The sequence below is a fragment of the Phacochoerus africanus genome, chromosome 3 (genome assembly GCF_016906955.1).
Source record: "Phacochoerus africanus isolate WHEZ1 chromosome 3, ROS_Pafr_v1, whole genome shotgun sequence".
NCBI lineage: Eukaryota > Metazoa > Chordata > Mammalia > Artiodactyla > Suidae > Phacochoerus > Phacochoerus africanus.
Window position 1 is genome coordinate 1,467,763 of NC_062546.1, and position 23,697 is coordinate 1,491,459.

The 23,697-nt window shown below is 60.8% G+C and overlaps 1 protein-coding gene across 3 annotated transcripts in view; it reads right to left on the minus strand.

Moving 5' to 3' along the window:
- Nucleotides 1-20,466, minus strand: part of OSBPL2 (oxysterol binding protein like 2) — a 37,915-nt gene extending 17,449 nt beyond the window's left edge. For 2 of the 3 annotated variants that reach the window (XM_047770707.1, XM_047770709.1), the window contains exons 1-4: nt 20,373-20,466; nt 8,021-8,184; nt 3,679-3,823; nt 1,704-1,779 (exon numbers count right to left, since the gene is read on the minus strand). In XM_047770707.1, coding sequence (XP_047626663.1) covers nt 1,704-1,779; nt 3,679-3,823; nt 8,021-8,057 — 258 coding nt within the window. In that variant the 5' untranslated portion in view covers nt 8,058-8,184; nt 20,373-20,466. The remainder of the gene's footprint in view (nt 1-1,703; nt 1,780-3,678; nt 3,824-8,020; nt 8,185-20,372) is intronic. The other variant, XM_047770708.1, reaches the window with a different exon arrangement.
- Between the last annotated feature and the right edge of the window lie 3,231 nt (nt 20,467-23,697).

Below are 23,697 nucleotides of genomic sequence, written 5' to 3' on the forward strand. Positions count from 1 at the left end.
GTGTTCAGCCTGTGGCCGTCCCAGCAAGCTGGGGAGTGCTGAAGAGGGGCGTGTTGCCTCTCGGGACGTGTGGACGGCCGCGGGACGGGGCTGCAACCCTGCAAGCTGAGGACGGCCAGCCCCGACTGTTACAGCTGAAGCCAGCCCCCCGCCGGCGGCCCCTGGGGAGCCCGTGGAACCATGTCACTGCCAAAAGACGTCTTGGTTTTCGACCCTGAAGAATTAAGACCCAGTAGCTTTCTGAGCCCATCATATCCCCACAGAGACTTCTGTCACCACCGGAATCGTGCACAGAGTCGAAAGCTAAGAGGAGAGAGCTCCAATGGACAGCCCCGAACATGGCGCCCTGAAAAGCCACAGACGTGCACAGACCCCGGACGGGTGCGGGCAGGGTCAGATGCACAGCGAGGTTTTCCTAGAGCAGGGACGCTGCGGCAGCTTCACGTCCACCCAGCGTCCACGTCGGTCTTACACACCCTCCTCTAGGGAAAGGTCCTCGGGGAAACCGGGAAAGCCGGGCCCCGCGCGCTGGGTGAGCAGCAGCGCCCCGGGTGAACGCCGCGCTTCACACGCGCGACGTCACCGCTACAGGAAGCTGGGTGGAGGGTGTCAGGACTCACCGCCCGAGTCTGCAACTTTACATAAAGTTGTTTCAAAATAAAAGGGTGACCGAGCTCCCGTGTGACACAGCAGTCTAGGCATCTGGCATTGCCACCGCTGTGGCTCGGGTCACCGGTGTGGTGCAACTTGATCCCCGGCAAGGAACTTCCACATGCCGCAGACGGAACCAGACGATAAAAAACGCGTAAGGGGAAGTGCTGAAATTTCCTCTGGGGAGATGGGTTAGGGTGAGAAATAAATGCGTTAGAAGCCTGGGCTGGAAGCCGCCCTGTGGGGCACGCGCCGGGTGAAGGGTTCAGTGTCGCCACGGCTGTGGTGCGGGTTCCCACTGCAGCCCAGGTTCAATCCCTGACCCAGGAATTTCCGTATGCCGCGGGTGCGGCCGCAAATAAACAAAACAAAATCAACACTTCTCGGCAGGGCTGGTGTGAGGGACCCGCAGGTAAACGAACGGCACCCGGGCTGAGGACCGTCTGGGAAGGGGTGCAGCGCACCTGTAGCCCACAGAACCCGAGTCTGAGTCCCCAAGTGCTGGCCGGGGACAAGGACACCCAGACAGCTGGCGGGAGCACGCCACCCTCCTGAGAAGGACCAGCTCGGGCTCCCAGTCTGGAGGGACCATGACGGAAAGGCCTGCGGCATCTGGACACTAAGTATCCGACCAGCTCTCCTGTTAAGGCCCAGGCTGGGTGGCTGGGGGACTCGGAGCCTCGGTCCTGTGGGTCCTGCAGGCCCGCCCTCGGCTCAGTGTGGCCAGGAGCCCTGGCAAAGCCCCCCAGGCAGGTGGATCATCCGAAGCCAGTGACAACAGCACGGCACGGAACACGGAGGGAGGCAGGGGTGAGCCCGCGTGACACCCCTTCCGTCGGAAGCCGACCTACACAGCGGGCCTCCCGCTGCCCACGAGGACTCAGCTCCCTTCGCCACCTCCCTCGCCCGCTTGCTCTGCCTGTATTTTCGTCTCGCCTTCCCGCAGCCGACAGACACGCAGAGCGCAACCGAAACCACCAGCAGTGCCGCCAGTCCGCAGGCGCTGAACGCGTTTAAACTGCACGCTTCGAAGCGAGTCCACCCCAACTCACCAAGCCGATGCATTTTTTCAATATGCTCCACACACTGAAGTCGCTTCTCGTGAACATCGGGGCGGGCAGGGACGTCCTGCGAAGGCAACCAGAGGGGCACAAATGTATTCGGCCCACGTGAGACGCTCCCGCAGCCGACGGATTTGCTCAGGGACCGTTTTTCGTCCAGGTTTCCTCTTCTACCCAAGCACCAGGCTGCTCTAGGCTGGCGGCCGGGGAGGAGCAGAGGGCCAGCCTGCTGCCGAAGCCCAAAGGGAGGCCTCTGCGTAGGGGGTCTGCAGGGCCTCCGGGAAGGACGACTTTCCTCCACGGAGCTGGGAGACGGGCCGCCCTGCCCCGGGCAGCCAGGTGCCAGCAGCCTGGGGCAGCAGCAGGACCACAGACAGAGGTCGGACACAGGCTCTTAAGCCCTGAAGCATGGGCTCGTCTTCCTAAGGCGGGGTGGGGGGGCTCCTTCTTGGGGGTCTTCTGCTGAAACCAAGACCCCTGCTCACAGCCAGCTGGGTCAGGGCCACACCAGCGCGAGGCACTGTCTCTGCCTGGGATGGAGCTGGGGCAGGGGGAGGCGGGCTGTACGGGGGCCGCAGGAGGCCAGGGTACCGCCATATGGGGCCTGCATTCCAGAAGACACCCTGGCGTTTCTCTAGCGTGTCCCAGCCTCGTGTCCGCTGCTCTCGGGTGGTTTCTGACTTGCGGCAGGATGGCCCTGGCTCTAACCCTGGTCCCCAGGACGAAAATGACCTGAGTGCTCCCCGAGGGTCACACGGGGATGGCAGGGGAGGGGCGTGCTGTGTGTTCAGGGGCGGGAGGGAGTGGAGGGCAAGGCCGCAGAGATAAAACAGGAAAGCAAGCGGCCACGAGAACGAGGCAGCGCGCCCTGAGGGGTGGGAGAGGCCCTTGGATGACCTCTTGGGGAGCGGGGAGGAGAGGCAGGAGCCGAAGGGGCGCAGGGCGCAGGACAGACAGGCCCCGGCGCAGGGACGGCTGGGGGCACTGAGGACCCAAGGCGCTGGGACCACAGACCACAGAGGGGCCACCCCCACCTCCCCCCCGCAGAGGTGAGGCTGCAGGTCCCTGTCCTGAGGAGGCCTTAGAGCTCGGCGCCCAAACCAAGAAGAAAGGGCCACAGGGATGTGGCTGGGGCGGGGAGCAGCAAGGAAGGAGGACAGGGGGCTCAGGAGGGGTGGCCAGGCTGTGACAGAGGACAGGAGAGCTGAAGGCACGCCTCAGAGGCCAGCGCATATGTCTGGGGGACGGGCAGGAGACGGGGAAGGAGGGCGACGATTCCTGAGGATGGGGGGGGGTCCAGGCCACGTGAGCAGGCGGCAGGTGCTCTGACACTCCGAGCACCAGGCTGGGGGATGGGGTGGCAGGCGAGTCCCCAGGTGGGAACAGGAAGCAGACACTGGGTCTAAGCACAGGGCCCAGGTCTGGAGTGAGGCTGGGCTCTCCAGAGCTGAAATGCAAACAGCATGGGGCGGACAGCCACTGCCACCACCCCGGGGCTCCACCTGCCTGCCTGTGTCCTCCCTTCGGCTGGCGAAGGCGCGGTCCCACCTGCGCACAAGGGCAGCACAGCAGGAGGAGAATGGAATGCGGTCCCGCTGCCCCGAAGGCGCCACCCGGCCTCCTGGGTGAGAGGGCGACTCGGCCAAAGGGAAGGCAGCTCTGCGCGCAGCCGGCAGAAGCGCTGACAACACCGCGCTGGCCAGACGCCAGGCCCTGGGCAAATGCAAGGGCGCCCAGCAACACCAAGGCAGCCCCTGCCACTGGCGGAAGGGGGTCAGGAGGTGAGGACGCAGGGGCCACTGCGTCTCAGAATCTGGCTGGACAGGGCCCTGCTCCCGTCCAGAGGGACCCGCCCCGAAGATGCGGGACCGGACACTCCTCCACTCAGGGCTCCTGTGAGCCAAGGGGCTGCCCGCAGTGGGCGGGGGGGGGGGGGGGGGGAGGAAGGCCACTGTGGGTGACGTACCTGCGCTTCCGAACTCCGTTCCCCTGCGGAGGCCTCTCCCCCACTTTTCCAATCCCATTACTTTTGCTGGTGTCCACATGAACCACTCCAGTGACTCTCTGATTCGCCTCTGAAAATTCCCCAGAAGAGTTATCAGAATCCAAGCCTGCACAAGACAAGCAGAGTGGTCATTTCTGCAGGATGTGAACACGCACAAGCCCACCTCTGAGAATTCGGACTCGCCTGCAGCTCTAGGCGCCGCGACACATTCAGAGCCATGAGCTCCGCCTCCCAAAGATCCAAGGTGGCCAACACAGCGCGAACATCCGCAGAGGCCACGGCCCAGCGCTGTGCGCAGCGGATGTGGCTTCTCAGCACCGAGTCGGCCCTCCCACCCCGCAGGCAGTGTTCACACCTAACTCGAGCTGCAGCACGTCCTCAATGCGCCCTGGTCCTGGGTCCGAGGACACCGCACGGCGCAAACGCCCCCGCGGAGCCTGCCAACCCTGGCCATAACCGCACCGGGCAGAGCTTGGGCAAAGCCTGTGTGGTTCCCGGCCCAGCCGGGCCCCCGAATGCGTCTCCCCACACGGGCGGTGCTCAGGGCCCCTTCTCCACCCTGACGGCTTCCCTAAGGCCTCAGGGGCCTACAGCGAACAGGAGGCCGATTCCCTGGATCAATCACTCGAGGAAAAGGGGGCCCGGCAGGGAGGGCCTGACGCCGGGGGCGGGGCCTGATGCCGGGGGTGGGGCCTGACGCCGTGGGCGGGGCTGACGCCGGGGGCGGGGCTCTGGACCACAGACCCCCCCGGTGCGACCGTGACTTCATCAGGGAGGGCAAGCGGCCCAGGAGGAGCCCCTCACTTCACAGAGAGGAGGGTGAGGCCAGGAGGGTGACTGTGGTCAGACACAAGACAAGCAAACCTGCTGAAACTAAGCCCCCTTGAGAAAAGGCAGAAACACCTCTTTCACCTTCTCCTCCACTGACAGATTCACAGAATGTAGTAGAGCTGAGAATTACTACCCGAGGATTTGGAAAGGGCACATTAAAAATGAACCTCCTGGAGTTCCCACATGGAGGACTAAGAATCCAATGGCAGTGGCCAGGTTGCTGCAGAGGCACGAGTTCGATCCCTAGCCCGGCACAGTAGGTTAAAGAATCCAGCACTGCCACAGCTGCAGTGCAGCAACTGATGCTCGGACGCAATCCCTGGCCCAGGAAATTCCATATGCTACAGGTGTGGCCATAAAACTTTTAAAAAGAAAAAAAAAAAAGAATTTCTTAAGTGATTGAATTTTCTTTTTCCTTCTTTCTTTTTTTGGTCCCCTTGCAGCATGTGGAAGTTCCTGGGCCAGGGGTCAGAGCCGAGCCACAGCTGCACAGCCGCAGCATTGCCACATCCTTTCACCCATTGTGCCGGGCCGGGGATTGAACCTGTGTCCTGGTGCTGCAGCAGGCAGAAGTCCCCAGGCCAGGGTTGGAACCTGTGCCACGCAGCCACCCAAGCTGCTGCAGCGAAATGCTGGGTCCTTAACCTGCTGCGCCACACGGGAGCTCCCGATACTTTCCGAAATAGCCTGTCACCTCTAGTTTTTGCTATATATCCCAAAAGCAACACCCCCTACTCCCCAAGCTAAAAGCCTGAACCGCTCCCAGCCTGAGGAAGCTCAGTCCCAGGCCCACGTGTTCCCTGCACCGGTGTCCTGTCCCAGGGCCTTCCTCGGAGCTGAGACTCTGGGCCAATGCTGCTAGAAAGTTCATTCCAGTCACAACCCAGCGTGTGGCCAGGAAAACGAGGCAGCTCCCCCCCCGCCACCCGCCCCGACAAGCCCGGAAGTCTTGTCTCTGATGAAGCCAACGCTGCATAAGGTTAAACATTTTCATACAGAAAAAGAAAATGCAGACCAGCAAAGGAAGGACTTGAATCACCCCTAATCTGATGCCTCGGAGACACTCCTCTGGAAAGGTCAGTCTGACGGCTTTCTTTGGCCGTGCCTGGGGAATGCAGAAATTCCTGGGCCAGGGGTCAAACCCACGTCACAGGAGTGAGCCAAGCCACAGCGGGGGCTCTGCTGGACCTTTAACCCACTGCATCACAGGAGAACTCCCAGTCTGGCTTCTCACAGCCCTTACTCTGCTCTTATTTTTCAGGTACTTTAAACCTTTTGATTTAAAGGTACCGATTCTTGGGAGTTCCCGTTGTGGCGCAGCGGAAACAAATCCAACTAGGAACCGTGAGGTTGCGGTTCAATCCCTGGCCTCACTCAGCGGGTTAAGGATCCGGCGTTGCTGTGAGCTGTGGCGTAGGTCGCAGACGCGGCTCGGATCCCGCGTGGCTGTGGCTGTGGCGTAGGCCGGCGGCTACAGCTCTGATTAGACCCCTAGCCTGGGAACCTCTGTATGCTGAGGGTGCAGCCCTCAAAAGATAAAAAGAAAAAAAAAAGACAAATAAAAATAAAGGTACTGAGCCTTGCAAGAAGTAACTGCCCACTGAAGTCATTCAATTAATAAGTGCTGGGCCCGACTCCTTTTTAAATTGGAGTCACAAAGTCAGGCCGATTCCACAGACAGTGAGGCCGTCGGGATCACTGCACCGGCAGGACAGGCTCCCGTCTAATCTCCGTTTGGGAAGCAAAGGACTGAGGTGAGCGATTCCTTCCACCTCCACACCCGCCCTGCGCCTCCGCCTCGGGGACTCGGACAGCCAGGCGTGCGTCGCCTCTGCGCTGCGCACCCCGGCTCAAGTCCTCCTGGGGAAAGGCCTCGGGGAGGAGTTCAGAGACGCGCGGCGTGTGGGTCACACCGGCTCCAGGTGGCAGGCGTTTGCCAGGAGGCTCCCAGGTGAGGGCCACGCGGAGGCCGGGCTCTCCTGGTTTCCGACGCGGTCACCCCGGGGCCTGGGCGGCCGAAGGCGGACCCCCTGACCAGCCCCCCTACAGCTGCTTGGTGGGAACGCAACCGACGTCCGAGGGGCACGGAAACACGCTCCCCAGGAAAGCCCATCGACCAGGAGCATGTCCGCCCAGAAACGGCGGGAGATGACGTGGGAGTCAGCCTCTGAACAGCAAGGGCTCCGAGCCCCCTCCTCCCCAGGTTTCAGACAGAATCTGCCGATAATCTCAGGCTGCCGGTCCATCAGCCAACTCCGACCTTACGTGGGGAGCAGCCGGCCCAGGAACGCGCCCAGGAGCACGGGGACAGGACCCCGTGAGACAGGAGCTCTGGCAGGGACAGCAGTGGTGCCCGGGGGACAGTGTCATCCACCAGGAAGGACTGGTGTGCTGGCCCCTCATCCTTTGGCACTGACTGCAGAAGCGCCCCTCTGATGGCACTCGTGGAGGTCATGGCTGAAAGCCGGCAGCAGTGACGTCTCTGAGTGGCTGTGTCTGTGCTCCGACCCCCGAGGAGGGGCTGGACCGGAGGGTCTCCTGAAGCCCCTGCGCACCAAGCACGGCGTTCGGCAGAAGACTCAGCCATGCTCCTTGGCTGACGAGGGGCAATGGAGGGCAGACAATGGGGGCCTCTTGAACTTAAGAGTCTGGGGACCCCCGTGGTCACCTGTCCCGCAAGTGTTCATGGAGGAGAAGGGCCTGTTCTAGGCAAAGGGAAACAGCCCAGCCACCCACCGGAGAGACGCCTGCCCCGCCCCACACTCTGCACCACCCGGCTGGAGGCCAGCACTCAGAGTGGTGTGTCAAAAGCAAAACAGGAGTTCCCGCTGTGGCTCAGCGGGTTAAGGGCCCAACACAGTGTCCGTGAAGATGGGGGTTCCATCCCTGGCCTCGCTCAGTGGGTTAAGGAACTGGCATTGCCGTGAGCCACGGCATCATTGCAGAGGCAGCTCGGATCTGGTGTAGGCCGGCAGCTGCAGCTCCGATTTGATCCCTAGCCCGGGAACTTGCACGGGCCGCGGGTGTGGCCATAAAAGGAAAAAAAAAAAAAAGAGAGAGAGAGAGCGAAAGAGAGAGAGCGCGCGTGTGTGAGAAAGAAACAGAACTGAACTTAGAGTCAGTAAGCGCTGCTGTGAAAACAAACACATTTACTGTCTGGGGCCGCACGTTATCAGCGCAGAAACAAGACACAGTCCTCGGACGGGGCAGTAATTTTTGATCATTAAGTACAGATGCTGTGAGAATACTGACCTCCTCGCTAGGAGCCAAGTGCAAACGTTTACACCCAGGGCCACTCTTCCCCACACTGAGGTCCCGTCGTCCTTTCCCTGGTCTCCCCAGGCCAGACGATGCTGTCCCCCAAACGCGGGGCGGGCGCGTGCATTCACTTTTCCTCTCCCCCGAGGCGTCCTGGGCCGCCCCTGTCCCCGGCGGCGCGGCCCCCCCCCCCAGGGCCGCCGTCCACCCTCACCTGTGACGGCGTCGAAGAACTCCTCCTCTCCGTTCATCCTTCGGCAGCCAGGCTCCTCCGCGCCGAGGTCCGGCTTCTACGGAAGCATCGTGTGGGCTACATGGACGGTGTAAGAAATGCCACGCGACCAACGCTTTCCCGTAAACTCCAGCAGGCACGGGGATCTAAGGGGGGGAAAGCACTCTGGTGACTGAGCTTTCAGAAGCTGTACGGTTCCGAAATATCCTGAAATTCCCACCGGCCCTTCCTGAGCAAAGAGGTAAAATGAATATGCGCTCACACGAGAGGAAACATTAGCTGAAGAGTCACTTTCAAAACCACTGTCCAGGGAGTTCCCTGGTGGTCTAGTGGTTAGGGTTCGGCGCTTTCATCACTGCCGCCCGGGTTCAATCCCTGGTCTGGAAACTTCAAGCCGCTGCACACCACGCACCCACCCCCCAAAAAGGACCCCTGTCCACAGTTGCAAAGGGACCAGGAAACGTTTCCCGGGGCGTCGTGCGGACCGTTCCAGAGGCAGCCCCGCACGGGGGCCCCACAGGCCTCGCTGACGGTCACTGAAAATCTTTAGCAGAAGCTGGGACAAGGGGTATAAGTAAATGCAAACTTACGCTCAAACATCTATTTCACACCAACTGTAAACCGATTTTCAACCCTAGAGCATTAGGACTGCTGTGTAAGTTGGCCGCTTGCAGCGTAAACTGCCAGCAACTCAAATTTGCTCAGTGTGTTAGCAGAACTCAGGCAAAGGAACTTCTCCCGTCGCAAAGAGCCACATCTCGCAAGGGACAAGAGACCAAAGGAAAAGGTCAACCTTGTCCCCAAAGCTTCAACCTCTCATGAAAATAAGCGGAGACCTCTCTTCGCTGTGGGAGCCAGGAGCGAGGGGACCAGAGCCCCCCCAGTTCTGAGGGCAGCGAAGGCACAGCTGGTCCCGAGGGGACACGTCCTCTGCCCCGGGAGTGGCTGCTCGGCGCTAGGTGGCACCTCCTCCAAAGCGCTCCTCTCCGGGCCCGTCCCGAGCACGTGTGAGCGTCCGCACAGCACAGCCGACGGGCGTGAGGCCACCGCCTCTTCCGTCCCAGGAGCTCCTCTTCCCTCCCCGCCTTCCCAGCCGCCCGGCAGAACCAGACACCCGTGCAGCCTCTGGAAACACCCACACAAAGCCTTGCTCGCTGGCCCAGAGTTAGGGGCTTCTTTGCAAATTAGAGAAGCTGTCACTGCTTACTGCAGACTCCTCTCTGATAAGCCACTCAGAGAAACCGGGCTTCCCTGTGGAGAAGCAGCTGGGGGCAGGTGTGAGACGCGCACGGGCAGCGGGAAGCTGGCAGGACCTCGCGGTCAGGTCAGACGAACCTCCAAGGCTCCCACCGCAGCAACGGGGCCACCCGAGCACATCCCACACCCGAGAGCCTGCCAGCTCCCAGAGACGCTGATCAAGGACTGGTCACCACTGGACGGTGCCAACGCATCCTTCTGAAAACTAGGACACGACAGCCCAGGAGCCCTTGAGCTGCTTCCTGTGCCACTTTCTCGAGGCCTCCCTGCCGATCCACGGAGGAGGCAGGGTCTGTGCCTCACCGGGGCCAGCCCTGCACGTTCCCGGGACCGGCCACGGCCCACCCAGGCCACGCCATCGCAGGCCGGGGCACGACGCGCCTCCTCCGAAGGGGTCCTGCCGGGGACATCGGGCCAGAACCCGGCCCTCCTCCCCTTGCTCGCCTTAAGAAACAGAGGGGCCAGAGGTACATGCTGGACTCCACCACGGGGACGTGGCCGGCAAACCCAGCCCCCGGGAGAGTCTACGGGGCCAGACCCCGCGTCTCCAGCCAGTAAGGGGCGGGGGGCGGAGGGCGGGGCGGGGCTGGGGCGCTGGCGGTGCACCTCGTGGGGAGCAGTCGGCAGCACCCTGGCAGGACAAGACCTGATTTCATCAGCGAACGAATTCGAGATGGGGGAAGGGAGTGGCAGAGGTGAAGGGACAGCTCACCACCCCCACTGAGGTGGCAGTGTCCCAGGTGTAGACGTGTCAAAACATATCTATGTCAGTTATACCCAAAAAAAGCCACTTCAGAAGGCGGCACGGGTATCGTAATCGCATTTCAGAACTACACACCCAAACACATCCGGATGACATGGTATCGGGCCTGGAATTTCCCTCAAGGTGACTTGCGAGGGGCCAGAGGTGATTAAGGTGACAAGATGGGCTGTGAGCTGGGAAACTGGAGAAGCTGGAAACGGGCCCACAGGGACCACTCCGCTGTTCTGCCTGCTTTTCTGTATGTTTAAAATCTCCCATAAGATAAAGCAAGCGAAAGCCATGGTATTTTCCATTTGTTTAATTAAAAAAAAAATTTTTTTTTGTCTTTTTAGGGCTGCACCTGCAGCATATGGAGGCTCCCATGCTAGGGGCTGAATCAGAGCTACAGCTGCCAGCCTACGCCAGAGCCACAGCCATGCAGGATCTGAGCCACATCTGTGACCTACACCAGAGCTCACGGCAACGCCGGGTCCTTAACCTACTGAGCGAGGCCAGGGATTGAACCCGCATCCTCATGGATGCTAGGCAGGTTCATTCACCACTGAGCCACGACGGGGACTCCGGTATTTTCCTTTTTTACATGCCCCTCACCCATAACAAAAGTCCTACGGTTAAAAGAAACCAGTCAAAATGTACGGAAAGTCTTTAAAAGGAGGGAATAGGATATCAGGTTGGACGGTGAGGACACAGGCTAGGCTAACAGCTGGGACGGTGACTCGGCTGCAGCCTGTGCTCCTGCCACGGGAACCACGTGGCCCGACCAAGCGTCTGAGCCCATCTGGGGAGGGGCCTGTCCCTTAGACACCAGCCACGCCGCACCCAGTTGAGACCAACGCCTACACAGCAGCACCAGGCTTGCTGACATGAGCGAGTTCAGGCATTAAGTCCACGCAGCCTCCAGGAGTTCCTGGGCCACTCATCTTTATCCTCTTCGACTCCCTGCCGCGACAGCCCGTGATCCCGCGACGAAAGCCAGACAGACACGACGAGAAAGGAGCGGCAAACGACATCCCTGGCAATACCGAGGCAACAGTTCTCCGCGAAATACTGGCAGAGGGGAGAGAGCAAGACGCAGTCAGCAACCCGCCGAGAGGACCACGTGCCGTGACCAAGTGAGTTATTCCGGGGGTGCAACACCACTCGACACACGAAACCCACGGAGGTAGCAGGTCACACGAACAGCACGAAGGGGGAAACACACCATCATCTCAATCCACACGGGAAAGTCACCTGGCAAAAGTCAACACCTTGTCATGTCAGAAACTCACGACACACCAGCAAGGGCGGGACAGAGCAACGAGAGCCACGCGTGGAAAACCCACGAGCTACCGTCCTCCTCAGTGCGGAAAGCTCAGCCCTAAGACCAGGACCGAGCCGAGCATGTCCACCTGCTTTATTCGTCAGGGTACCGAAAGTTCCCCCCGAATCCCTAGGCAAGACAAGTCGTCCAAGTTGGAGAGGAAGAAGTAAAATTATGTTTGCAAATGATATGATCTTATATAGAGAAAACCCTAAAGATTGCACCAAAAAAAGCCCATTAGAATACATGAATTTGGCAAGGTAGCAGCATACAAACTTAACATGCAAAAATCAAAAATCAAAAATGCGTTTCCTTCTTTCTTTTTTCCTTTTTGGCTGCACCCACGGCATGCGGAAGTTCCCGGGCCGGGGATCAAACCCACGCCACAGCAGCAACCCGAGTCCCTGCAGTGATAATGCTGGATCCTTAACTTGCTGCACCACAAGTGAACTCCCGGGTGCACTTCTATACACTAACACGAACAGTCCGAAAAGGAAATCCGCAAAACAATTTTGCCCACGATACCGTCTAAAAGAATAAAATACTCAGGAGTGAATCAGGGAGGTGAAGGACTACAATGAAAACTGTAAAACGCTGCCAAAAGAAGTTCAAGACAGGAGTTCCCATTGTGGAGCAGTGGTTAACAAATCTGACTAGGAACCATGAGGTGGCAGGTTCGATCCCTGGCCTTGCTCAGTGGGTTAAGGATCCAGCATTGCTGTGAGCTGAGGTGTAGGTGGCAGATGCGGCCCGCATCCCACGTTGCTGTGGCTCTGGCGTAGGCCGGTGGCTCCAGCTCTGATTCGACCCCTAGCCTGGGAATCTCCATATGCCGCGGGAGCGGCCCAAAGAAATAGCAAAAAGCCAAAAAAAAAAAAATTTAAAAATAGAATTGCCATACAGTCCAGCAACTCCACTTCTTGGTACAGACCCCAAAAACGGAAAGCAGGGACTCAAAGAGGTTTTGTTTTTTTTTTCTTTTGGCTGTGCTCATGGCACATGGACATTCCTGGGCCAGGGATCAAACCTGCACCACAGCAGTGACAACACCAGATCCTTGCGAGTTCCTGTTGTGGCTCAGTGGTTCACGAATCCAACTAGGAACCACGAGGCTGTGGGTTCAAACCCTGGCCTCGCTCAGTGGGTGAAGGATCCGGCGTTGCCGTGAGCTGTGGTGTAGGTTGCAGACGCGGCTCGGATCCCGCGTTGCTGTGGCTCTGGCGTAGGCCGGCGGCTACAGCGCCAATTAGACCCCTAGCCTGGGAACCTCCATATGCGGCGAGAGCCGCCCTAAAAGACAAAAAAAAAAGACAGAACAAACAACAGATCCTTAACCCACTGCGCCACCAGGGAACTCCTCAAAGAGATACTTAGACACTTGTGTTCATAGCAGTGTTACTCACAATTGCAAAACATGGAAGCAACCCAGGCATCTATCCACAGACAAAGGATAAGCGAAATGCAGTCCAGACGCCACAGAAGATTGTGCAGCCTTAAAGGAAGGGAATCCTGCCACAGGTGACAGCAGAGCTAAACCCTGAGGACGCTGTGGCCAATGAGATCAACCAGACACACCAAGACAAATCCTGGGTGATTCACTGAGAGCAGGTCCCCAGAGGAGGCGGGTTCCTAGAGACAGAGCTAGTGGAAGGCGGTTGTCGGGACGGAGCAGGGGTGGGGACATGGGGCTTAACAGGGAAAGGGTTTCCATTTGACAAGACGAAAGCACCATGAGGACAGACTGTGGTGCCAGCCGCACAGGGACGTGCATGGCACACAACCGCTGAGCTGCACACCTAAACACGGTCACCACCGTTTCGTTTTCTTTGCGGGGGGTGTGCCTGCGGCACGAAGAAGTTCCCAGGCCAGGGATCAAAGCCGAGCCTCAGCAGCAACCCAACCACAGCAGGGACAACACTGGATCCTTCACTCGCTGAGCCACCAGGGAACTCCAAGACACTAAGTTTTCTGTGTATTTCACCACAATTTTTTTAAGTGGGAAAAAATACATTAGCAATTGGGACTAACAAGAAATGAACAATTACACACGGAGCTCCCTGCATTGGGTGCCAAGCCCACACATCACCACTCCCAAAAGTCCCCACTGTTTCCAGGATAGAGTCCGGCTACGAAGGCCCCCAGGCCCCCACCCCCTCCCCCCTCAGAGGGTGCTTCTCCTTCGAACAGCTCCAAGCAATGCCAGGAACGACCCTGCCAGCCCGTCCCCCAGAAAAGGTGATGCGGAGACTGCAGAGCCGCCAGATGCGAACGCCGCGAGGTTTAAAGGTTTAACACGGACAGCTCGCATCAGGAGGAAGTAAGGAACCGAGGGTGGAGATGGAGAAATTCAATCCGGGCAGCGGGACGCCAGCCTGCGGCTCCAGGGACCCACCCACCCGCCGCTCTCGGGAAGGCGCGAGGGGGCCACCCGACCTGGGCCCCAGGAGACCCCACCCACCCTCTCCACGCAGCAAGGCCGTTGGGGGTGAGCAGTGCCGCGTGGCCAGCCGCCTCTGTGGCCACTGACTATTTCAGGGCTTTCATGTCGAGATGTCCGCTTTGCAGAGGAAGACCACCTGTCACCTGGACGCTTAAGGACCCTTGTCCTGCCTCTGGCCACTGGGCCACAGTGCCTGGCTTCTTTCTTTGGTTAAAAACCCCCAAAACTTGGGAGTTCCTGTCGTGGCTCAGTGGTTAACGAATCCGACCAGGAACCATGAGGTGGCGGGTTCGGTCCCTGCCCTGGCTCAGCGGGTTAACGATCCGGCGTTGCCGTGAGCTGTGGTGTAGGTTGCAGGTGCGGCTCGGATCCCGCGTTGCTGTGGCTCTGGCGTAGGCCGGTGGCTACAGCTCCGATTCGACCCCTAGCCTGGGAACCTCCATATGCCGTGGGAGCAGCCCTAGAAAAGGCAAGAAGACCAAAAAAAAAAAAAAAAAACAAAACAAAACTTAATGGAAACAAAGAGTCCACCTCGTCCAGCTTCCGGAGCCACGCAGAAAAGCTGCTAATGTGCTCTGTCCGGTGCAGTGGCCACCGGCCGCAGGGGCCCGAGCACGTGAGATAATGGCTCACGGAGAGGAAGGGGACGCTTCCTAACTGCATCCCTTCCACTCAGGTGGCCCAGTGGCGGGTGCCGTCCATCCTGGACAGAGGCTCCAGGGCCTCCCTGGGCTGCGGCCCACGAGGCCCAGGAAGCTCTGGAGGCCCCGCCAAGCAGAGGGAGGATGCCAGAGAGAGCAGTGAGGGCCTCAGGCCACGCCTGCTCTTCTTCCGACGTCCAAGACCACTTTGGCCCTGTCGCCTGGTACCTGCTGACACATGCTCCTTGCGAACTGCGAACTGCAGACGGAAAGACCAGGCCTTCCCGCGCCTGGGGCTATAAAACCCTAGAGGTCGAATCGGGTACACGCGCCCGCGCTCCGGACAGCAAAGCCTCTTCCAAAGGTGGGCTGTGGTCTGCAGGAGCGACCCCACTCGAGTCTTGGTGACCACGGGGAGGAACCGAGAGGGCCCTTTTGAAACCCGGCTCAGCCCCGCTGTGCGCGAGGCGCCCGCAGAGCGCCGGCGGAACCAGCAGGTGTGGGTCTTCTGTCCACGGAGCAGTCGCAGTCCCAGCCTCCTGGGAACTTAAAGCCTCTTCCCGAGGGCGGCCAGCCCGAGGAGCCCCCGGCTCGTCCACACCAGCGAGCCCACTCACCACTCAGCTCGGGACGGGCCCGTCTGGTTAGACGTTCAGGCAAGAAGCCGCACGTTCCCAGACTGGAGGAAGGGGATGCGCCCTCCTGCGACGTCGACACAGCATTCACGCCCGCCGCCTGCCGCCCCAACCAAAGCGCTGCCTGCTCGACACGCCCTCGGAGAGCAGCTTCCACGTCCAGCACAAGCTGCTCCCAAGCGAGCTCGGCCCCAGGGGAGTGGACGCCCTCGGCCGCAAACACATCTGGCTCAACGACCCTCGCTCCGGGACACAGTCCGGCGGCAGCACGGTCCGGCCGCAGCCAGGACGGCGGTGCGAGCTCTGCACAGGGAGCGCCGTCCATCCCTCGGGGCCGTGGCCACGGGACCCACGGGAGCAGCGGTACACTGAGCACAGCCGACAAATCAGACTGTGCAGACGAGCCCGGACCCAGGACCTGGACGCGCGGCCGGGGCAGGGGCAGGACTCTCGGATGCCACCTCCATCCAGGTCGGTCCGGTCTGCCGTCCTCGCCCTTGGCCTGCTTCCCTCCCCCATCCGGGCCCCTCCCGCCGGCGCATGCCGAGCAAGACCTGCTGGGGCCCCTAACCGGTTTCGGCCTGGGGCGAGGTCACTGCTACCCACACTTCTGAGCACCCACGGGTGGGAGTTTGAACCAACGTCGGGGAAGGCCACAACTGTCTAAGCCCTCCCAGGAGAAAAAAGAGACACAAACGCAGAGGGAAAAAAACGCCCAAATTCTGCTGCTGTTCACTTCTCCCCCCTTCAGGCAGCTCTCAAGGTGGGGGGCTCCTTGATCCCAAGCAGACAACGACACCGTGGCGGCACCAGGCTTGAGCAAGCGCGCTAGCCGTGCTGGCTTCACGGGGCGTCTACACACGTGTGCCCGGGCCCCTCCAAGAAGCCTGGACCAGGAGCTCTGGGGCTGGGCCTGGAACCCACACGTTTCAGAGTCCCATGTGGCTTTCTGCGGTGAGAGGCCGGGACAGGCCCGCCCCCCGCCCGCGTTACCGGCCCGCTCCCTCCCTTGCGTGTCAGAACCTGCTCCGCGTTAAGGGTTCTTTGGAACACAGGCGCTGATGCCGCCTGGCACGGAGTCAGGGACAAGACGGCCCTGGTCGTCCTGCCTCTCGGAGTCTTGCAGGGCGACCCCATGCCCCGGGTTACAGCTGTCGCCTGGAGCTCTGCCTGGTGCTCCTCCCTCTCCAAAGCTCCCCAGTTTGGCCAGCAAGTCACACGCTTGCCCTGGTTTAAGGCAACAGCCTGGAAGTCACCTTCCAGCCAAGCTCAGCGGCACAGGCGCCAGATGACAGTGGACCTCTTCTCACCAGCGGCCTTGCGTTTGCTCCACAAAGCACAGCCTCTCTGCCCCTAAGGTGGCCACCGTTTCTTCCAGGACCCAGATTCAACAACTGCCTACAGACCGTGCCTCATGCCAGCCTCTCTCCCAAGAAGGCCTCAGAAAAGGCACCTGTTAGGGCCTGCGGTCGCCCCCGCCTGGGAAAGGTATAAGCTCAGAGTCAGACAGGTCAGCCCACCCCAGAGCCACGCAGACATTCCCACTGCCGATGTGACCCGGGCACCCAGGGGTGCAGGGGCATCCAGGGGCGCGGTGGCTGCCTGAGCAGATGAGGCGGCCTGGGGGTGATGCCCAGGGGAGGGTGCTGGGCCCGTAAGCCCACCTCGGTGTGCGCCCTCCCACCAGGCACCCAGGCCAGGGGCCAGGGGCAAGCCAGCCAGCCCGGCTGCCGGAGGCAGACCGTGCAAGAGCTCCAGTGAGGAGACAACAAGCAGAGGGACACGTGGGAGGGCAGGCGGAAGCCCCAGGCCTGCGTGTGTCCCAAGCACAGGCCCTTGCGAAGGCTGACAGCTGCTGTGCAAGCCCATCGCAGAGCTGACAGTTTCTGTGCCACTGGAGGAGCAGCTGGAAGAAGGTCATGCTTTGAAACTCTCCCAAATGACCCTGAAGACTTTCTGAATTTCGAAGGGAAAGGAAATAAGCGCCTCAAAATTCACAGACCCCCAGCATGGCCAACGCAACACAGGTTTATTAACGTGAGCTGCAGGTGCTCCGTGTCTGAGCGGAGTGTGTGTGACCCGCCAGGGCCGGGGACTACCAGCAAAAACACTCGGACACGGTAAACGCGGCGGCAGAGACAGAAATTCATCACCGTCCACAGAAACTGCGCTTAAAGGGCCAAACTAGAGCCTTAAACACGAACACTGCTTAGGATCTAGGTATCCGCGACTACTCAACGCTGGTCCAACAGCAGCTGCCCCACAGTCTCAACGAGCTTATAAAACACCTCAGGGGCATCAGGTGTCAGAAGTCACACCTCACCCTGCGGTTGGCGCGCGGCCCCGAGCCCTCAGGTGAGGGACCGCGGGAGCCCAGGGTCTTTTGGAAAGTCCACCCCCACCTGAACAGCGTGAAAGCGTTCCCGCGGCGCGTTCCAGCAGAACTGCAAACCCACCTTCCAGGACTGCCTCGGCCTCGATACCCTGCGTCTGTGTCCCTGCCCGGGCGGGGGGTGGGGGGTCGATTCCCACGCCCCGGGGGCTGACGGCGCTCTGAGCACCTACACCACGGGGTCCTCCTGGTTCCCCCCCGTACCCCGCGTGATGACCCATTTTACAGGCCAAGGCCCTTGAGGCAAGAGCAGCTGAGCAACTTTCCTCCCATCAGAGCCGGAGAGACGCTTAAACTCTCCAAGGGAAGCCGTCGGCGCCGCAGGGCCATCACCTCCGCTTTGGCCCGCAGGCCCTGCACGCCTTACAGCCTTACACCTGCCGCCGCCCACCGCCCCGGGCGAGGCGGGCCCCGGCTTTTCCTGGGGATACGAATGACAGGCCCTGCAAAAGACAGCAAAGCCACGGTCTGCAGACAGCACACGAGTACACAAAATGTTCCCCGAATTTCCCCACCAAAAAAAAGCAATGCCCGCTCTGGCGACCGCAGCCGAGTGTCACGGGACTGTCAAAGCCAAGCCAGTTTTAAGTCCCTGCCCGGGACTCACTTGCTAGCACTTCCTGGAAGGCGCGGGGGGCGAGGCCAAGGGTGGCGCGTTCACACACACGGGCATAACAAGGGCTCATCCAAGGGTTAACCCGGAGCCGGAGCCGGAGCCGGAGCCGGAGCCGGAGCCGGGCCGCCGGGTGCGCTCGCGGGGAGAGAGGACCGCGCCAGGCGTACAGGTCAGGCCTGAAGCTCACGGCGCTAAGTTCACTCGGAGTTGAATTCAACACCTTGATCTCCGTCCATCCTCAGCCCTGCTCCTCCAACCCGCCGCTTCGCACGGCCAACAGCGACGGGGCAGCAGGCCGGGTGTCCAGCAAAGTCGGGGCGAGCCAGCTGGAGAACTACTCCTTAATTTTTTGGAAGAAATAAAACGGTTTCATAAACATTCGCGTGCACAAAAAAGGAAAATCTATCCATTATATGTGCTGCAAGAAGGAAAGTTCTGACCCAGTCACGAAGCACAAGTCAGCATTGTAGAGAAACAGTGTGAAGGGGGCACTGTCAGCGAACATTCTGGTTTTAAAGGGCAGTAGCGAGAGGAATGTAAGAGCGGGAACTCCAGAGCCAGGGCGCCTGGGCTGAAAACCCTGCTCCATAACTCAGTCCTGGGTGACTTAGAGGAAGTTACTTAACCTCTCTGTTCCTCAGCTTCCTCAAGAACAAACTAAGGAGAAGGGACCTAAGGACACGTCTTGGAGGCTGGTGTGGAACCACCGGAATAGAGGGACTGTAACGTGCTTACAGCGGGTCTCAAACAACACGCCTCAGGTACTATCATCACCTTAGATAAGAGCTGTTACTAAGAGGAGGGCAGGTGAGGCCAACAGGAAAGGTAAATTCTAAAGAGAGTCACTCAGTCGTCCATGTGCTCAGGGCCACGTTTTAAATGACACCACGCGAGGCACCGGGCTGGACGGGGAGGAAGCGCAGTGGGGACGGTTCCTGTCCCCATCAAGGGGAAGGGAACTAACAACCTGGTCCCTACTCCAAGCTGGGGACGACCATGCTCCACCTGTGGGCCCTGCCAGGTACATGCCACATGTCGCAGAGGAAGGAACTGAGGCAGGAAGGGCCCTCGCTCTGCCCCCCGGGGCAGGGAGCAGCGAGGCCGGGGGTCCCAGGACACCTCTGCTCTCTGGCTGTGCCCTTGCACCAGCTCTGCAGGATGGAGAGGTCCTGCAGCTTGCTGCCCTGCGTGCCATGGGTACCCCAGAAATGTCCCTGGATCTGACCCCAAGGAGACCAGTCTCCAGACCTGCGCAGGCAGCCCCAGCAAAGGGACAAATGCAAATGCTGCTGGCGGCCGGTCCAGAGCGTGTCCTAGGCTGACCGTCAGGATAAAAACCCCAAGGACAAGAGCACAGCGTCTTGGGAGGCGACCCTCACACTCCAGAGCGCCAGGAACATCCTACCAACCGCCCCATCCCCGGCTTCTTCCCCCAGAAACACCGGGCAGAGTGACTTGTAGTCACCCAACAGTCTTCTTCTGGGCTCATCAAGTCTCCAGACTTAACTCTGCTGATTTTTGAAAGGTAACTATGGAGAAAGAAGGAAGCTTTTAACATCAGATTGCATGTCTATTTTAGCTCACACGTGTGTCAGGTAAAGAGTGGACAGTGATGTGCAGTCCTCTAAGGCGGACATGACAACAGAAGGCAGCACAGGGGAAGGGCAGACCCAAGCACAAGACCAGGTAGGCAGCCGCAAACCCACAGGTGGTCGCCAGGGAGGGGAGGCCGCACCGCCAGCGGGGACGCTGACTTTTCACCACGTGCCCTCCTGACTGGTGGATCACGGGCGCCCGCGGGAGACTCAGACACAAGGGCGGGGGGGAATCCTAGAGCCCCTGCCCTGCGCGCCCACCCTGACTCATCCCTGCGGGCGGAGAGGGGCTGGCGGGCGCCCGGCCCCAGCTCTCCAGCCCCACTTCCGGGTGCAGCGGCCGGCATTCGGGTCCCGGGGCCGCAGTTGCCCGGCGACGCGGGGTCTGGGCTGCCGCCCGGGACCCAGGCCCGCCGCCCTCGCTGCCGGCCGCCCCCGCTCCCGGCCGCCCCAGCCGCAGGCGCCAACTTTCCTCCCAAGTTTCCTCGGGGCCCGGACGCGGCCGGCGGCGGGGACGGAGGGAGGCCCGGCGGGTCGGGGCCAGGGTCCGGGCCTGGCCGGCGGGCAGGGGGCGCGGAGTTCCGGCCCCCCCGGCCCGGCCCGGCCTCCCCGCGGCCCGGGCCCGGGCCCGCCCGCCAGATGCCGGGCGCCGCTCCCGGACGCCGCGGGGTCGGGGTCCCGGTCGGGTCACTCACCTGGACCGCGGTTCCTCCGGCGCCGGCCGAGCCCAGCTGCCCGCCCCGCCCCCGCCCCGCAGGCCCGCGACCCACTGACACCGAGGCGGAAGTGCGGCCGGCCGCCCCGCGGACTGACGGCGGCGCCGGCCACTCGCTGCGCCCGGCGTCGTCGCGTCGGCCGCCGCCCGCCCAATCAGCGCCCGGCCCGAAGGCCGCTCCGGGAGGCGGGACTAGGCTAATCACGTCTCCGGAGTGGACCCTCCCTCCGCCCCTCGGAGGTCCCGCCCAAGTGGAGGAGTGATGAGGCGGGAGAGCAATCGGGGGATGGGGAGGCTGGGTTATGCAGATATTGACCCGAAAGGGGCGGGAGGGAGGAAGGAAGGGGCGTGGCTGGGCGAGGTGAGTTTACAAACAGCAGGTCAGGTGGCCCCGGCGAGGATGCTCTGCAGGCTGAGGCCTCTGCGCCCGCCGCTCCCAACCCCTGGGGACGGGCGGAGGCGGGAGTCACCCTCCCAAAGCTGCTTCCCTCAGCTCAAGCATCTTGCAAGGCTTCCCACCTTCCACCCTCTGTGCCATGCCTGTCACCGCTCACCAAAACTTCCGGCGCCAGTTTACCCTGAGGCTGCATTCCTGACTCTTCACTCCCTTGTTTAAAACCTTTGGGGGCTCTTACTGACATTCACTGGCTCCATGGTTAAGTCCAGAAGCTCTGGAGTCAGCCCCGGGCTACCATCCTCACCAGCTGTGTGGCCATGAGCCAGTAAACAAACCTTTACGAGCCTCTGAGTACCGAGATTTTCCTTTGATGAGTCCCCACTGTGGCAGAGTGGGCTAAGAATCCAATTGCAGTGGCTCAGGTCACTGCGGAGGCGTGGGTTCAATCCCCTGCACCTGCAGTGAGTTAAAGTCTCCTGTGTTGCCGTACCTCCGTGAAGGTTGCAGCTGCGGATTGGCTTCAGTCAAGGTCCCAGGAATTTCCACATGCCATAAGCACAGCCATTTAAAAAAAAAAAAAAAAAGACTTTCCTTTCCAGACCATGTTTCTCCCACCCTCATCCCATTTAAGTCTTGGGTGTGGTTTGAGGTCGGTGGAATAACATGAATCAGGCTGGATGCTCAGAGTCACAGCAGTTGGTTGCGGGGGGAGTGAGTGACCCTGTCCTGGCCAGTAAGGGTCAGCCCTGGGACTTTTGCTGGACGTCAGAGAGCTCAGGCCAGAGGGAAAGCTGAGGTCAAATGACTCTCCCATCTGCCCACAGCCAGCCACAGCACAGGGCTAGGTGGCAGAAAGATCCAATCTGGGGCTGCTGCTGGGTATCTTGTCACCAGGTGGGGAAAGGGGCACCTGGGAATGGAACCAACCCAGAGGAAAGCAAGAGCAAATAGCCTGGGTCACCTGGAACCAGCCACACCTTCAGCCAGCTCTATCCTAGGTTTCTCAGTGAGTTCGCATTTTCTTTCCTGCTTAAGCCAATTCAAAGCCAAAGAATCACTGCAACCCTGGACTCACAAGAGTTCGGACAGACCTCCTGCCCGTGGAGCACATGCTGAAATTCCTGCTCATCACTGCCCTTCCGCAAAGCCGGCCCCAGCTGGGCCCCTGCGCTTTCTCCTCAGAACACGTCTGCCCATTTCCAGCCGGGGTGCCGGGGGTTGGACTGTGGCTGCCTTGAGGGCAGCGGCAGGCCTCGGCCGGTACAGATGCGGTGCCTTGGTCGGGAACGGGGCATCGGCGCATGCGCCAGGGCTGGGGCCCAGGCTGCGTTTCTGGGCCCACCGAGCCAGCCAGCCCCATCCCAAGGCCGGGCCCCAGCTCCCTGGTGGGCCCACTGTCGTCGGGCGCCCGAGACGTGCGGGGACTGAGAAGGCCCTCTCCCAGCCTCTGCTGAGGGGGAAAGCCGGGAGGGAGGCGGGGCCCAGCCTCAGAAACAAAGGCATTGCCATGGTTACCTCTGAAGAAACCGACTGGAGCAGGAGAGGCAAGGGTGCAGCGTGAGGCTCCCAAGCCAGGACAAGGACAAGGCCGGTTGCCACGGAGATGCTTGGCAGCTTCCTTGGGTCTGGCCGGAGTCCAGCGCAGGGTCCCGGAGCCACTGCCCTCCACGTCCCTCTCACCCTGACAAGCCTCTAAGATTCTGCCCCGCTTGTAGAAGACATGCCCCTGAGGGGTTCAAGCTATGCGCCCACTCCCGGCCGTGAACTCCAGGAGTGAGAGTGGGGCGTCAGAGCTCAGGCCGGAGGAGAGGCTGGGGTTGGATGAGCCTGCTGTCTGCTCACAGAGCACCCTGGGGCCGAGCAAGGCCGTCTCCGCCCTTAGGGCTAAGAATGGGCTCTGATCCCACATGGATGCTGGGGCTGGGATGTCAGTTTAGCCTCTTTATGTATTTATTTTTTGGCCACGCCTATGACCTGTAGAAGTTCCCGGGTCAGGGATGGAATCCGGGCCATGGCGGCGACCTGAGCCGCAGCAGTGACAATGCCAGGTCCTTAACCCCCTGAGCCACCAGGGAACTCCAGGTTAAACCTCTTTAAAGAGACGCAATAACCTGGGTTCTGAGGGTGAGCTGTTGCCTCCTCTGTTCTGGTCCCTGCGGCCAGGATTGGACGGACTCCTCCCTCAGTTAGAGGCTGGAAGGCCAGCGCCTTGGGACCAACTCAGGAGTGTTTTCGTCGTCTTCACTGGGTCAGGAGGCCAATCCCAAAGGCAAAGCCTTCCAGGAATGGGATGGAAGATGAGAGCAGAAAAGCAGACAGAGAGGGTTTGGGGCCAGGCAATCACGACGGCGATGGTGGTGACCCGCTGACGTGACCTGCTGGCCGGTGACTTACAGGCCTCATCCGGTTTCCTATTTGCAACAGCCAACCAGTTAAATAGATACTATGTGTCATCATCCCACCTGACAGATGAGCCAGCTGAGCCTCAAGCAAGGGAGGCGGCTTACCTGAGACCTGCAAGGAGGAAGTGTCCCAAACGCCTGGGAGCTCGTCAGAAAGGCTGAGCCCTGCCCGGTGTTCCTGGGAACCGGGGGAGACGGGGCGGCCCGTGGCCATGACGAGAGCTGATAGATGCCCCGCGGTGGGGGTTGTCTTGTGGCCTCCGTCCTGAGCCCTGGGACCCAGCGCGGCCCCAGAGCCTTTTCAGGACCCGGGGGCCCATCCCTGTGTGCAGTCAGATCTGAGAAGTGCCAGGCTGGTAGAAAACTTTGGTGGCGGGATACAGGTGGGGATCTGGTCTCACCGGAAATGCCCTCAGATCAGGCCAACCCCAGTCACATCTGCCTGCGGCCTCCCCACACCCGGGACCAGGGGGACTGGAGCTTCCCTGGCCTAACTCCTTCTGAGC